General features: G+C 38.5%; 1 protein-coding gene across 2 annotated transcripts in view; it reads right to left on the bottom strand.

Annotated features, from left to right (window-relative positions):
* LOC143880322 (DEAD-box ATP-dependent RNA helicase 20-like) overlaps nt 1-12,705 on the bottom strand; it is a 63,124-nt gene that overhangs the window by 34,067 nt on the left and 16,352 nt on the right. For both annotated transcript variants that reach the window (XM_077383205.1, XM_077383204.1), the window contains exons 5-6: nt 8,899-8,973; nt 8,124-8,285 (exon numbers count right to left, since the gene is read on the bottom strand). In XM_077383205.1, the coding sequence (XP_077239320.1) occupies nt 8,124-8,285; nt 8,899-8,973 (237 nt within the window). The remainder of the gene's footprint in view (nt 1-8,123; nt 8,286-8,898; nt 8,974-12,705) is intronic.

Here is a 12,705-nt window from a genome sequence, read left to right on the forward strand (position 1 = left end):
TGCTCTACTTAGTTGAGGTGCTTTGATCACTTGAGGTATATGCCTCGGATCCTTGAAGTGCGTGCCTGAGAGAGTCGTTCCAAGTTGTGGTGTCTTGCCCATTGAGGCTCATTCTTGCCAATTTTGGCATTGGTCCATAGTGACCCATTTTATGTAGACTCGCCCATCAAGGCCTTGAGTCTCATTTAGCCTATTATGGCTTCCTTTGGGCAACCGGCATTGACATACCTGTGGCAAGAAGCATCAATCAACATTAACAGACCTTCTGCATCAACATGGTGTGCATTATACTAGACTATTCGGCAGTATGCCGCCAAGTGTGTTGCTGACATTTTATTGTAATCAATTTGGGAATTTTTATTATGAGCAAACGTATATAGATTTTCAATCAATATACCTTTGAGGGGGCGTGTGAAGAATAGTCAGATCAGACCGTTGGATTATTGGATTATCTTGGTGCAGATTAAGCAAGTTGGTTGGATATTAGAATAGGATCAAATCTTAGAAGATTTGAATTGAGTGGGTTACATTAAGTATTTGGATTAGAATAGGCGAGTGAATTAGATTAGGATAATCTCTTTTTATTATTAGCTTTCTTTGTTTATCCGTTAAGTGCTCTATATAAGCACTATTGGGGTTCATTATAATACATTCAAGATTAGTGAAATCTTCTTTAATTTTACAACAACTAATGGGCATTTACTAGAACTAGGAAATAAAATCCTGCGATAGCTTAAGTAACATTCTATTGCATCAATTGCTAATCAAACAAATAACTCAAAGCAAACTAATAATCAAAGTCCATAGAATCATTGTTGACTCCTAGACTCCCTATGAAAGCAAGAAAGCCACAAACACCCCTTTATATGCCAGACATGAAATAAAATGGGCGGGGATCCCATTGGTTGGTAACGAAGGATGGTCCCCATCAATGTAGAGCACCCAAATCAATCAGACCTTATCTAAGAAGTACGAGTACTCTCCGGAGGCCCACGCACCCGTGCCGGGTGCGTATCGGGTGCGGGTGCTCTTGGGTACTCTTTGGGTGCGTACCCGGTACGCACCCAAACAACTAACAAAACAAAAATTCAGTTGGGGGTTTGGGTACGTATCGGGTGCACTTGGGTGCGCACCCAGTTTGAATTAAATTCAAAATTACATATTTACAATAGAGGGGCTGACCCAATTAACAAAGGGGGTGAATATATCAAAATATCTATAATATGTATAGGGAAATGATATCAACACTCTAATGTTTTAATATCACGTCTTTTAGTATTTAAAAGGCTGTCAACAGGTTATTACAGTTCCCAAAAAGCTCTCACAAGCCCATTAAATACTAAAAGACAAGCAAGGAGAGCATGGATATCAAAACAGTGAAGTGCTGAATAAATTGTTCAGATTTTGGTGAAGTAATATTAGAGTTTGGTGATGTTATTGTTATTTGATTGTTCTCCAATTAAATTGTTTGAATTCTTTAATAAAAATATTTAATTTTTTAATTTTTATAAATATATAATAAAATATAAAAATATATTATATTCAGTGTACCCACAACGTACCCGTATCCGTTTTTTTTTAAAATCACGTATCCACGTACCCGTATCGTGTCGATCCCGCACCCCGTACACGTATTCGTGCTTCATTGGACCTTATAATCGAGCCATATTATGTTACTTGCAATTGATTCAAGTTAAATCATTTAACGTCCCTCAAATCCATTAGGTAGAGTGGATTTTAAAGAGCACTAAAAAGCATGAAATACTATATGTTGTTTATGAATGAACCGCACAATTGATTCAAGTTAAATCATGAATTTTTCTCTAAGGTTCTCGAATCGAAGTGTAGGAATTGAATAGCAAATCCTAGGATTTAACGACAGTGCCATATATATTTAGGTTGTATTCCATACATTCTTATCCCAATTGACATAAAATCGGTCTAAGAATCTGCAGTTTATGTTTTCATACTCAAAAGATCCATTATGGCACTCCCAGTTACCAGGAAAGGAAACAATGAATTTCACTATGCAGTACGCACCAAGGACATTACATTTTGAGGTATTCTGGTCGTGTCAACTTCTCCACACGCAACTGGATAGGACTAGGCCTTTTTTTAGGTAACTTTTTCTATCCATTTTGGTCCTTTTTCATATTTAATCACTCCCAGTTGAAATTTTTAATATTAGTTACATGTTTGTGCGAACATGTTATGATTTCAGTGCCTCCTAAAGTTGGCATGTCTCAACAGGCTAGCACCCCTTATTAATAACCAATACCGAAAAACAATACTATGTCCAAAGGGTGTAGCCTATGTTATTCAACAAGACAAAGTAAATCCCCCTTCATGAAGAAAGGTCTCGACAAATGAGAGTATTGTGATGAACCATTGTCTAAGAACATCATCATGTTGCTGCTGAGTCTGATCTGAGAAGTTGCTAATTGAAATAAGAGTAGATGTCTCCCAATGTTAGACAAGGTTAGAAAGTGTCCAGTTTGGGCTTTCTTAAACAAGGTTTTAAATTTCGGTTTAGGAATGCGTTTCGGTGGACTGTAACGGAAATTTTGAAATTTCGGACGAAATCAACGAAACCAATAAATCAAAATATTTTATCTCGTCCTAAAATTTTGGCCGAAATTTCTGATTTCGGGAGAATATTAAAAAATATTAAAATTCCAATTTTTTGGGGATTTTCCTGAAATTTCGGACCGAAATTTCGAAATTTAGGTCGAAATTTTGTGACGTTTCGAGTTTACATGATTTTGGTTCCGTTCTCCACTAAAATCCGTCGGATTTCGGTCGAAATTTAAAACCTAGTTCTTAAATATAGGATATGTGATATGCAAGAGCAAAAAATTCACATGTTGGTACATCAGTCTTGTAAAAGATGGATGGAAGATAGAGGCAAAATATGCATAAAAGATTAAAAGAGACAAAAGATGTAAGACAGACATTTTTTTTTAAAAGATGATGTAAGACAGACATGAAAGGAGAAAGGATGTATGAAAGATCAAAGATGTGAAGAGACAAACATTTAGTCCGAAACTTACGTAAGAAGCTAAGTTGAATGTTTTTAGAGAGCGTGAAATTTCATTAGAAAAGCTATGAAATCAGGATCCTTCATAATGGTGGAGTACCCGACTCAACAAGAAACAGATAATGGTGTGAGATAAGCGTCAGATATGGATAACTCGTATTCCTGACTAAACAAGACACAGATAATGGTGTGAGATGAGCGTCAGATATGGATAACTTGTATTCTCTTTTTTTGTTTTTTTCTCTACATCGACAGTAGAGTATCTGGTCTTTCATGTATAGACAAAAGAAAGATGACCTTTGGAGCACAAATCCTCTTTGTTCCTTTTATATTCCTCATCATAAAGGAAATTAAAACCCTAACAATCTTAACTTGTAATTGCTTATTTGCTCTTTTATATTCCTCATCATAAAGGAAATGAGAATCCTAAACTAGACAGTGAGCTCTAGGAAAGGAGATGTTAATTTATTATACGAGAGAGATGTGTGTGCTTTTCAAAATTCAAATCATGATTGGTTTAAAGTTTATTAAAATCTTCTTATACTATCCTTACGCATATCCCGCGCTTACATCTCAGATCCTCGTCTGTATATATCCTACGATTTTGTAACTTTAGTGATCCTTGTTCCATATCCTCGCAGTATCCATTACCCACACCCGTATCCAAGTAACATAGAATAAGAAAAAAGAGAAACATGGGCAAGCCCAAGAAAAGGAAAGAAAAATAAAAACGGCCCACTCCATAGCGATAGCCCAAGCCTAATGTGAAAATTAGCTCTACTCCTTCCCTAGCTAGTGACTCCGCCATATGGTCAGCACTCGAGGGCTAATTTTGTAGATGGGATAAAATTCCCAAACCAAGACAATTTTCGGATGCAGGTTCCTAAAACCTTTTGGTCTGAAGCCATTCTCACTGCCTGTTTTCTGGCAAATCGCCTTCCGTCTTCTGTGTTGAGTGGTGATTCTCCATATCACACGTTATACCCACAGCAGGATCCATTTCCACTTACGCCCCGTGTCTTTAGCTGCGTATGCTTTGTTCATCATTTAGGTCCTGGTCACAACAAACTAGATCATTATTCTGAACGATGTATGTTTCTGGGCTATTCTCGTACCCAGAAAGGATATCGTTGCTACAGTACCCGTCTGCGCCGATGGTTTTTATCAGCCGATGTTACGGTCTTTCAATCCGAACCCTTCTTCAGTTCTGGTTCAGTCCCTACCTCCTCCAAGTTGGAACTTGAGGTGTCTATTTCTCTTCATGTCCTTCTGGACAGTTCTCCTACCCCTTTACCATCTCCTTCTGATTGCCCTCCTGGTCAGGTCGAATCCTGTGTTCCCAGCGTGGATCCTCCACCTATTAAGTTTCACTATCAATGGCGTCAGCAGCAAGCACGGCAACCTCACTCCGAAAGATCATCCTCATAGACATAGATCCTCTTACCCTCTACTCAGGTATCCTCCTCTCTTGTAGTTGTATCTGACTCACCTATTGCTTCACGTACTCGTTCTCATTCCACTGCCCACCCTATCTCTAATTTTGTTTGTTATGATCGTCTAACTCCTACTTTCAAAAGCTTTGTGCTCTCTATGTCTTCTGTTGTGTTACCACGATCTTTAGATGAGGCTCTTAATCACCCAGGATGGCGAGCTACCATGAACCTTGAGATGGGTGCTCTACATTCTAACAAGACGTGGGATTTGGTCTTTCTCCCTGCTGGTGCTCGACCTGTTGGTTGCCGTTGGGTATTCTCCATTAAATATCTGATGGCACTGTTGAGAGACTGAAGGCTCGTCTAGAGGCAAAGGGCTACACTCAGACTTTCGGCGTTGACCACAATGAGACATTTTCCCCAGTTGCGAAGATACCTTCGGTGTGAGTCCTGCTGTCCCTGGCAGTCAATAATGGCTGGCATCTTCACCAGTTAGATGTGAAGAATGCCTTTCTCCATGGCGGCCTTCTTGAAGAGGTGTATATGGAGCAACCTCCAGGACATGTTGCTTAGGAGGAGTTGTCTTCTTCTGTCTGTAGCCTCAGGAAATCATTATATGGGTTGAAGCAATCTCCACGTGCATGGTTTGGCAGATTCAGTGAGGCGGTTATGAGGTTTGGCCTCAAACAATGTGATGTGGATCATTCCATATTCGGTCATCAGTTCTCAGCAGGACACATTATGTTGATTGTATATGTCGATGACATCATTATTATAGGTAGTAACTCAGGAGGGATTCAGAAGCTGAAGACGTTCTTACAAAGAGAGTTCGCTACAAAAGACTTGGGATGTCTCAGATACTTCCTTGGGATAGAAGTGGCATACTCCTCTAGTGGCTTATCTCTATCATATAGAAAGTATGTTTTGGATTTATTGGAGGAAACAGGAAATCTCGGTGTAAAAACTGTGTCTGCACCTATGGATCCCAATGTAGAACTAGTTCCAGACGAGGGTGAATTGTTGGAAGATCCTGGTAGTATAGAAGGCTGGTGGGTAAGCTCATATACCTTATTGTTACTCGTCCTGATATATACTATGATGTTGGAGTGGTTAGTCAGTACATGACCTCTCCTCGTACTTCAAATTGGAGTGCAGTAGTTCAAATCCCCAAGTATCTAAAGGGTGCACCAGGGAAGGGTTTATTATTCAAAGGGCATGGTCATATGCGAATTGAGGAGTTCTTTGATGCTGATTGGGCTGAATCTCCTGCTGATAGGAGATCAACTACCGGGTACTGTACCTTTGAAGGAGGCAACCTGGTCTCACGGAAAAGTAAAAAAGCAGGACATCATTGTAAAGTCAAGTGGTGAGGCAGAATACAAAGCAATGGCTCATACTAGTACCGAGATCATTTGGTTGAGGTCACTCCTGTCTGAGATCGGTATTAGTTTTCCTTCGCCTTCACAGTTGTATTGTGACAACAGGGCTGCCATCTATATTGCAACAAATCCAGTCTTCCATGAGCGAACAAAGCATATCGAAGTCGACTGCCATTTCATTCATCAGAGAATTCAGAAAGGGGAGATATGTAATGTATTCACTCGTTATGCAGAACAGTTGGGTGATATGTTCACAAAACCATTAAGTAAAGCAAAGTTCAGTGACATTTGTAGCAAGCTAGGAATGTATAACTTATACATTCCAGCTTTAGGGGGAGTGTTAGAATAAGCCTATGGGTATTCTAGTAATTGTACTCTTCTTTTCAGTATATAAATAAATTAGTGAGGGGGAGACAGCCCTAACTCACTTTCTCTTCTCTCAATCTCTCGTAACAAAAACAAAAATAACGTCCATGTAATTGTAAGATCTCATCCCACAAGGAATGGTTAGAAGCAGGAAAATCATACAAATACATAAAATTAAAAAGAAACTGTTTAAAAAATTAGAAAGAGAAGATCCCCACTCCCTTTCAGTGAACAATTCGCTGAACAACAAAGAAGGAGAATCATATAAATATACGGAAATCAACTGTTTAAAAAAAAATTAAAAATAAAATACCCCTACTCCATTCCAATCACTGAATAAGCAACACATGATTTGTATATGCTCCCTTGTTGGATCCAAAAAATTGCCTTTTACTCAAGAAATAAAATACCCCTACTCCATTCCAATCACTAAAAATTGCCTGTTTAAAATATCCCTTGCCGGCTCATGATGTTCTACAAGATCAACAGTCCTGATCTCACATACATGGCCCTATATGCTCCCTTGTTGGATCCAAAAATTGCCTTTCACCATTAACCAAAAAAGTGACTTTCTGCGTAGTCATTCTCGTAGGGTCTGTTCGGTTGGGCCAATTTAGCGGAAAGGGAAAAGAAAAGCACGCCATTTCCACGGAAAGGCGGAAAAATTGTGCGTTTTGTTGCTCTGATTCGGAAAACTTATGTCCCTCGTGGAATCCGCAGAACATGATGTGTCAAGTCACTTTCCGCAGTCCAAAATTCGCTCAAACTATCGGATTTTACCAAATTCCACTGATTCTTCGTTTTAACGAGGAGCGGAAAAGGCAACCAAGTATCGAGACCGACTATCTTCCTTACAAACCCCATTTCTTCCAAGCAAACCCCGTCACTTATTTCTCCATCTTCCTCCTCCATCGTCTCTAGAGACTCCTCCTACGTCTCCGGTGAGACCCCCATCTCCAGCGAGATCGCCTCCATCTCAGGCGAGATAGCCTCCATTCAAAGAAGATAGGGTTTTGAGCATAGCTTCCGCTCAGCATGTGCATTTGTTTTTAGGTTTTCTATTCACTCTGATCTGACTTTTTTTATGAGGTGTTTCTATTCACAGAATATGGGCTTTGGTTGTTTCTTTTCAGATGGGTTTTGGTTTTTGTTCTATAGGTTGTCGTTTTGGGTTCACTCGGATCTTTGATTTATGGGTTGTTTCAGATGGGTTTTGTCTTTTGCGTAGCCGAACAGAGAATATGGGTTAAGGTTTTGAGCTATAGCAAGAACATTTGTTTTATGATTTTCGATTCAGAGAAGATCTGAGGTTTTTGTTTCTGCTGATCAATTCAGAGAAGATGGGTTTCGGTTTTTTCCTTTTCCTTTTCCTGGCAACTGAATGCACACTATTGCTGCTTTCTTATTCTTTCCCTTTCTTTTCCTTTTCCGTCTGCCACGTCAGCAAGAAGGCATTTCAGTATACTGACAGAGATCTAACGTATAATAAGCAAGAAGGGACTGGCAGCACAAGAAGCAGCTACAACGACTGGGCCTGGCATGGGGACAACCATCAATGTTACTGATACATCAGGAAGTTTGGCAAAGAAGAATTGTTGTTCTACTTGAGGCGGCGTTGGATGAAAGGAAGGAATGCATTTTTTGTGTGCAGTTCACACATAGGAAAGAGGAGAAATTTTGTGAGTGAAAGATGATGACACTTTAGTAGTGTAGGTTGTGGTTTTCTTCCTCTTTCTTTTCTTTGGTTTTCATGGCACTGCCAGTGATACGAACAAACCCAAAGGATTATTTGCACAGATAACAGTTGGAAAATGAAAATCGCATTAGAAAGAAAAGGTAAGCACTGAAAATAAAGGATCAACCAACAACAGAACATTTACTGCAAAAAGATTGATGGTCTCATATTACCTCTTTTATTTGCGGTTCAAAACCCATGTCTAGCATTCTGTCCGCTTCATCTAGAACAACAAATGAGATCCTAGAAAGGGAGGTATTTCCTTGCTGTAAATGATCAATAAATCTTCCTGGTGTAGCAACCACAATATGTACTCCTGCTCGTAGCTCAGATCTCTACAGCATCAATCACCAGTAAAGTCAACATGACAAAAATTATGGAGGAACAGGGAAAATAAGCAATGATAAAAGATACATCATAAGGCAGTGATAAAAAAATATCCATGACACTTCAAAAAACGAGTTTTTATATGGTGTCAGCCCATATAGTCCAGTATTTTTAAAAGTATTGTACGGCTTACACCGTAGGATGATCCAAACCTTCCATTTGATGGGCCAAAATGTAAATATGCCGCACCCCAAAAATCATTTTCATAGGATGATCGCATGGAAACGATTCCACTATAGAAGATTCCATATTATGCAGTTCCTCAATAGATCATAGGGCTAGGATCATCAAATGGAAATGATTTTTTGGGTGCAACTTATTTACGTTGTAGCCCATCAAGTGGACGGTTTGGATCATCCCACGGTGTAAGCCGTATACTACCTTTTGAAAAATACCAGGCAAAATACTGGGCTATACGGGAATCATCCTATGCTGTAAACCATATAGTACCTTTTGAAAAATATTGGGCTGTACAGGCTTACACGATATAAAATCTCTCAAAAAACAAAGGAGATATAACACGAGTCCCATAGCGATAATATCTATGTCAAGATCTCTTACCTGCTCTGCTATGTTCGTTCCTCCCACAACTATAGCAGTTCTGAATGATTCTAATGACCTACTAAATGCCTTAACCTGGACAACATAGCAAATGATTGTACTATAAGATGGATGAAAATTTGTGATTAACTTCCATACAATTACAAGATCAAACAAAAGAAGAAGATACGACTCAATGGTTTGAAGAACAAAGTCAAACTAGATCTCAATAGTAATAAAAGAACCTGAATAAGTGATACAAAAATTTCAATCTTCAAAGATAGAAGTTAAGGGCACTAAAAGAATGGCTTGCATCAAAACCAGTGGAAACAAGATAAGCTGAATAACAAAAATCATATACTTAAATGCATGCATAGATATGCACATCCATAGATTTGCGCGTGCACATGTGAATGAACATATAGTTATGAGAGAGAGAGAGAGATGAACCTGATTAGTTTCCGCAATGAAAACAAGATCCTGGACTAATTCAAGGGTCTGAGCTGATCTTTATTTGAATGGCATTTAAGAATGGAAATAATCCACATTTTTTTTTTTTAAGTAATGGAAATAATCCACATAATGTCAATAGCTGGTTCAAACGTGAAGCAGCATCCTTTGGTACCTCAATTTGAATTCACAGAGATTTCAAAGCATGGCCTATGACATGTACACATAGGAGCATGATTTGAAGCCTTGAATAGAACGATGTGACTGCATTATATGGCAGTTTGTTTCCCCACCATTGTTGGGCATGCATATGTCAATGACATGGACTCAGTAACCATAATTACCAGTTGTAAAATATATGTCTGATTATCATTAAAGCTGTTTCCTTTTGAAGACAATTGAATGAATTTTATCAATATCCAAATGATGTACAAGAAGGATCTAAGAAGACTAGCAAAAAACAACAAAGTTATATATGCAGAATTTTTCCATCCGAGAGCCATTAATCAAAATAGAGAACCATGACAGAAATGCAAGACTTTCTTCCATCACTCGCCAAAGCCCATTCCTTCTGGCAGATAGTATCATAGTAATTGAGAAGATTTCAATGCATAGCCATAGGCTTTCAAACAATGCATGCCTTGCCTACTCTACGAGGTATTCATGGGCTATCAATTCTCCCATTTAGAGTCTATCATCTTGTGACAAAAGCATCATGTCAAGGAGATATAATACCAATCAGCAGTTTCCACATTCTCATAGTTAAGACACTAGCCACTATCGTGTGTACTCGATTAAGGCGAGCTAATTGGGAAAATCCTTAAGATCTTCAAACAAGCAAGGTATCCAAAACACCTAAAATCAAAGGCTACGATACAAATTGCCAGGTGCATCGTCCAACTATTAAAAAGGAAAAAATAATGTTATGGTAAATAGATATATACTCATAAATAATCTTAATTATAATGGTACCCTAGAATAGCCATCGTTTACTTGCAAAATTATTATCACTGAAATTGTACATGCTTGGTAATTTAATACATTTATACTTGAGAGTGACTCCTCCAATGCAATCAAGCATATGCAATCTCGTCAAAATTTTCCCTGGAGATATGCCAAAGAGATGGAAGAGGCAATTGATTTGGCGAATAATCAGCAGGTTTCTTTTTTGCCATATAGCGAAAGCAAACTCAAAGGTTGATTCTTTGGCTCAAGGAGTGAATAACAAGTTCTAAATTGTGGAGAAGATGTAACTATATTTTTTCTTCTGTTTCTTATTGCTCTTGAATAACTAGTTCAAGCTTATGTTTTTTTTTTCCTTTTTCTTCTTTTGAATAAAAATTCTTTTAGCTTCAATTTAAGAAAAGAAAAAACTGAGCACCCACATTTTTTTTTATCAAAAACAGTGTACGGAAGGGCTAGAGAGTCCTCAGTACCACAAACTATCTTTCTTATATTGATAAGACGGCCCATAGTTATCTCAATTAAGAATAGAAGGAGATTGATACTCGGTGATAGAGACATAGAATCCAAACTGTTGACTTCCTAAGAAAGCGAAACTTTTTGATAGCCGACCATTGTCCTTTGTGCATCGAGGGATGAGTGGGATTGGTGGACCATTTACTATTGCAATGTAGGGTTGCTAGAGAATTATGGAACAGATTGCTATCCAAGTTTGGGGTAGCATGGATTCTTCCTGCTAAGCTAGAGGAGCTGTTTGACAATTGGGGATGGCTCCTTGGAAAGGTAAAGGTAAAATTCTTTGGAAGGTGTCTTTTCTTGCCACAATTTGGGTCCTATGGAAAAAAAGAAATGCAAGTCTTTAAAGGTGTCAGAAGAAGAACGATATTTTTTTTAATAAAGTCATTGCACTCACTATCTTTTGAGTTAGAACTATCCCCAGCTTCTCTTTTGATTCGGCATATGAAATTTGGTATGGTTGGAATGTGATTTGCACTAGAGCTAAGGAAGCCACTACTGTGGATCAGGTTTGGGAACCTCCGCTCAAGGATCGTTAAAATTTAACTTTGATGGTTCAAGTTTGGGGAACCCACGACCATCAGGAGTCGGAGGTGTTCTGAGAGATGATCATGGTCATGTTATATGGGCTTTCTCGGGACCTATTGGTGTGTCAGACTCCAACAAGGCTGAGGTGCGTGCTATTCATCATGGTATCAAGTTATTGGCATCCATGGATCTCTCTAAAGTAGAAATTGAAGGGGACTCTAAGAACGTGATCAGCTGGTTCAATAAAATGCATTCCTTTCCTTGGAGATTTGCTAGGTGGTTTTGATGAGATTCAAGATATCATTGGTGAGTCTAGTGCCCTAGCATACCATGTAAGAAGATCTGCTAATGGTGTGGCAGACAAATTAGCCAAGGATGGAGTCATTAGGGATAGCATTCAATTGTTTGACTTTCTCCCTCCTTGATTACTCTATTCTCATGTTGTATCTATGGGCTTCGGCCCTTATATTAATATAATCACCATTCAAAAAAAAAAGGAGATTGAAACTCAGAGCCTGCTCAAGTGGGGCTTCAGGTTCAACTACGATTAATGGTCACTCTAACTCACTTTGATGCATTAATGAAGCCAATATCTGATGCTGAACAAAAAAAACATAAGGCAAATACCTCCACCGCCGAAGGAAAAACTGCTAATAAGAGTTCATTTTACTCAATAGTACATAAATCCTAAAGTTGATACCACAATTGTAACAACCCGACTTCCGTAAACTGGATCGCTACAAGACAACAAACCTGAAACCTGGGAATTTTTGAACCTGTATAAAAGCACATAATTTTTTTTTTACAACACATAAATCAAACCATACTAATTCCATTTCCATTCAAATATCCAAGTAAAAATCACCAACCGATTAATCCATCAACATTTGTGTTCCAAATTCAACTATTAAACCTAAACTCAAAACTTGACTAAAGTATCAAACTAACTACTGATAAAATTGTCAAATTTCCAAAAGACAGGAAGTTGACGAGACAGCCGCCTCCCTTCACTATTCCCTTCCTATCCCATCCGTTTTTAAGGAGCGCCTTTACATATCCTCATTAGCGAACACGCTCATACTCATGTATTCTAGTCCTATAGAGAAACTGGATTAGAAGCAGGTTGACAGGAAAACCAACATGCATAAAGTCCAAATACAAATAACGGATCTGGGCAGAAATACAAGTGAAAGGATCGAGAACTGGGAACACAATCGTCATTTTAAGGATAGAAAGCGAGTATAGGACACTTTATGAGAGACGTCGATAGTTCGAAAGTCATTTGGAAGATGTCAATAAAGTGGACATAGGATTTTGTCTAGAGAAGTCAAGGGTACTAAGAATCGATATTACGAATAGATAGAGGATTCG

Source organism: Tasmannia lanceolata, unplaced genomic scaffold, assembly GCF_043159265.1.
Source record: "Tasmannia lanceolata isolate RefF3 unplaced genomic scaffold, GAP_Taslan_0.1 ptg000006l, whole genome shotgun sequence".
Taxonomy (NCBI): domain Eukaryota; kingdom Viridiplantae; phylum Streptophyta; class Magnoliopsida; order Canellales; family Winteraceae; genus Tasmannia; species Tasmannia lanceolata.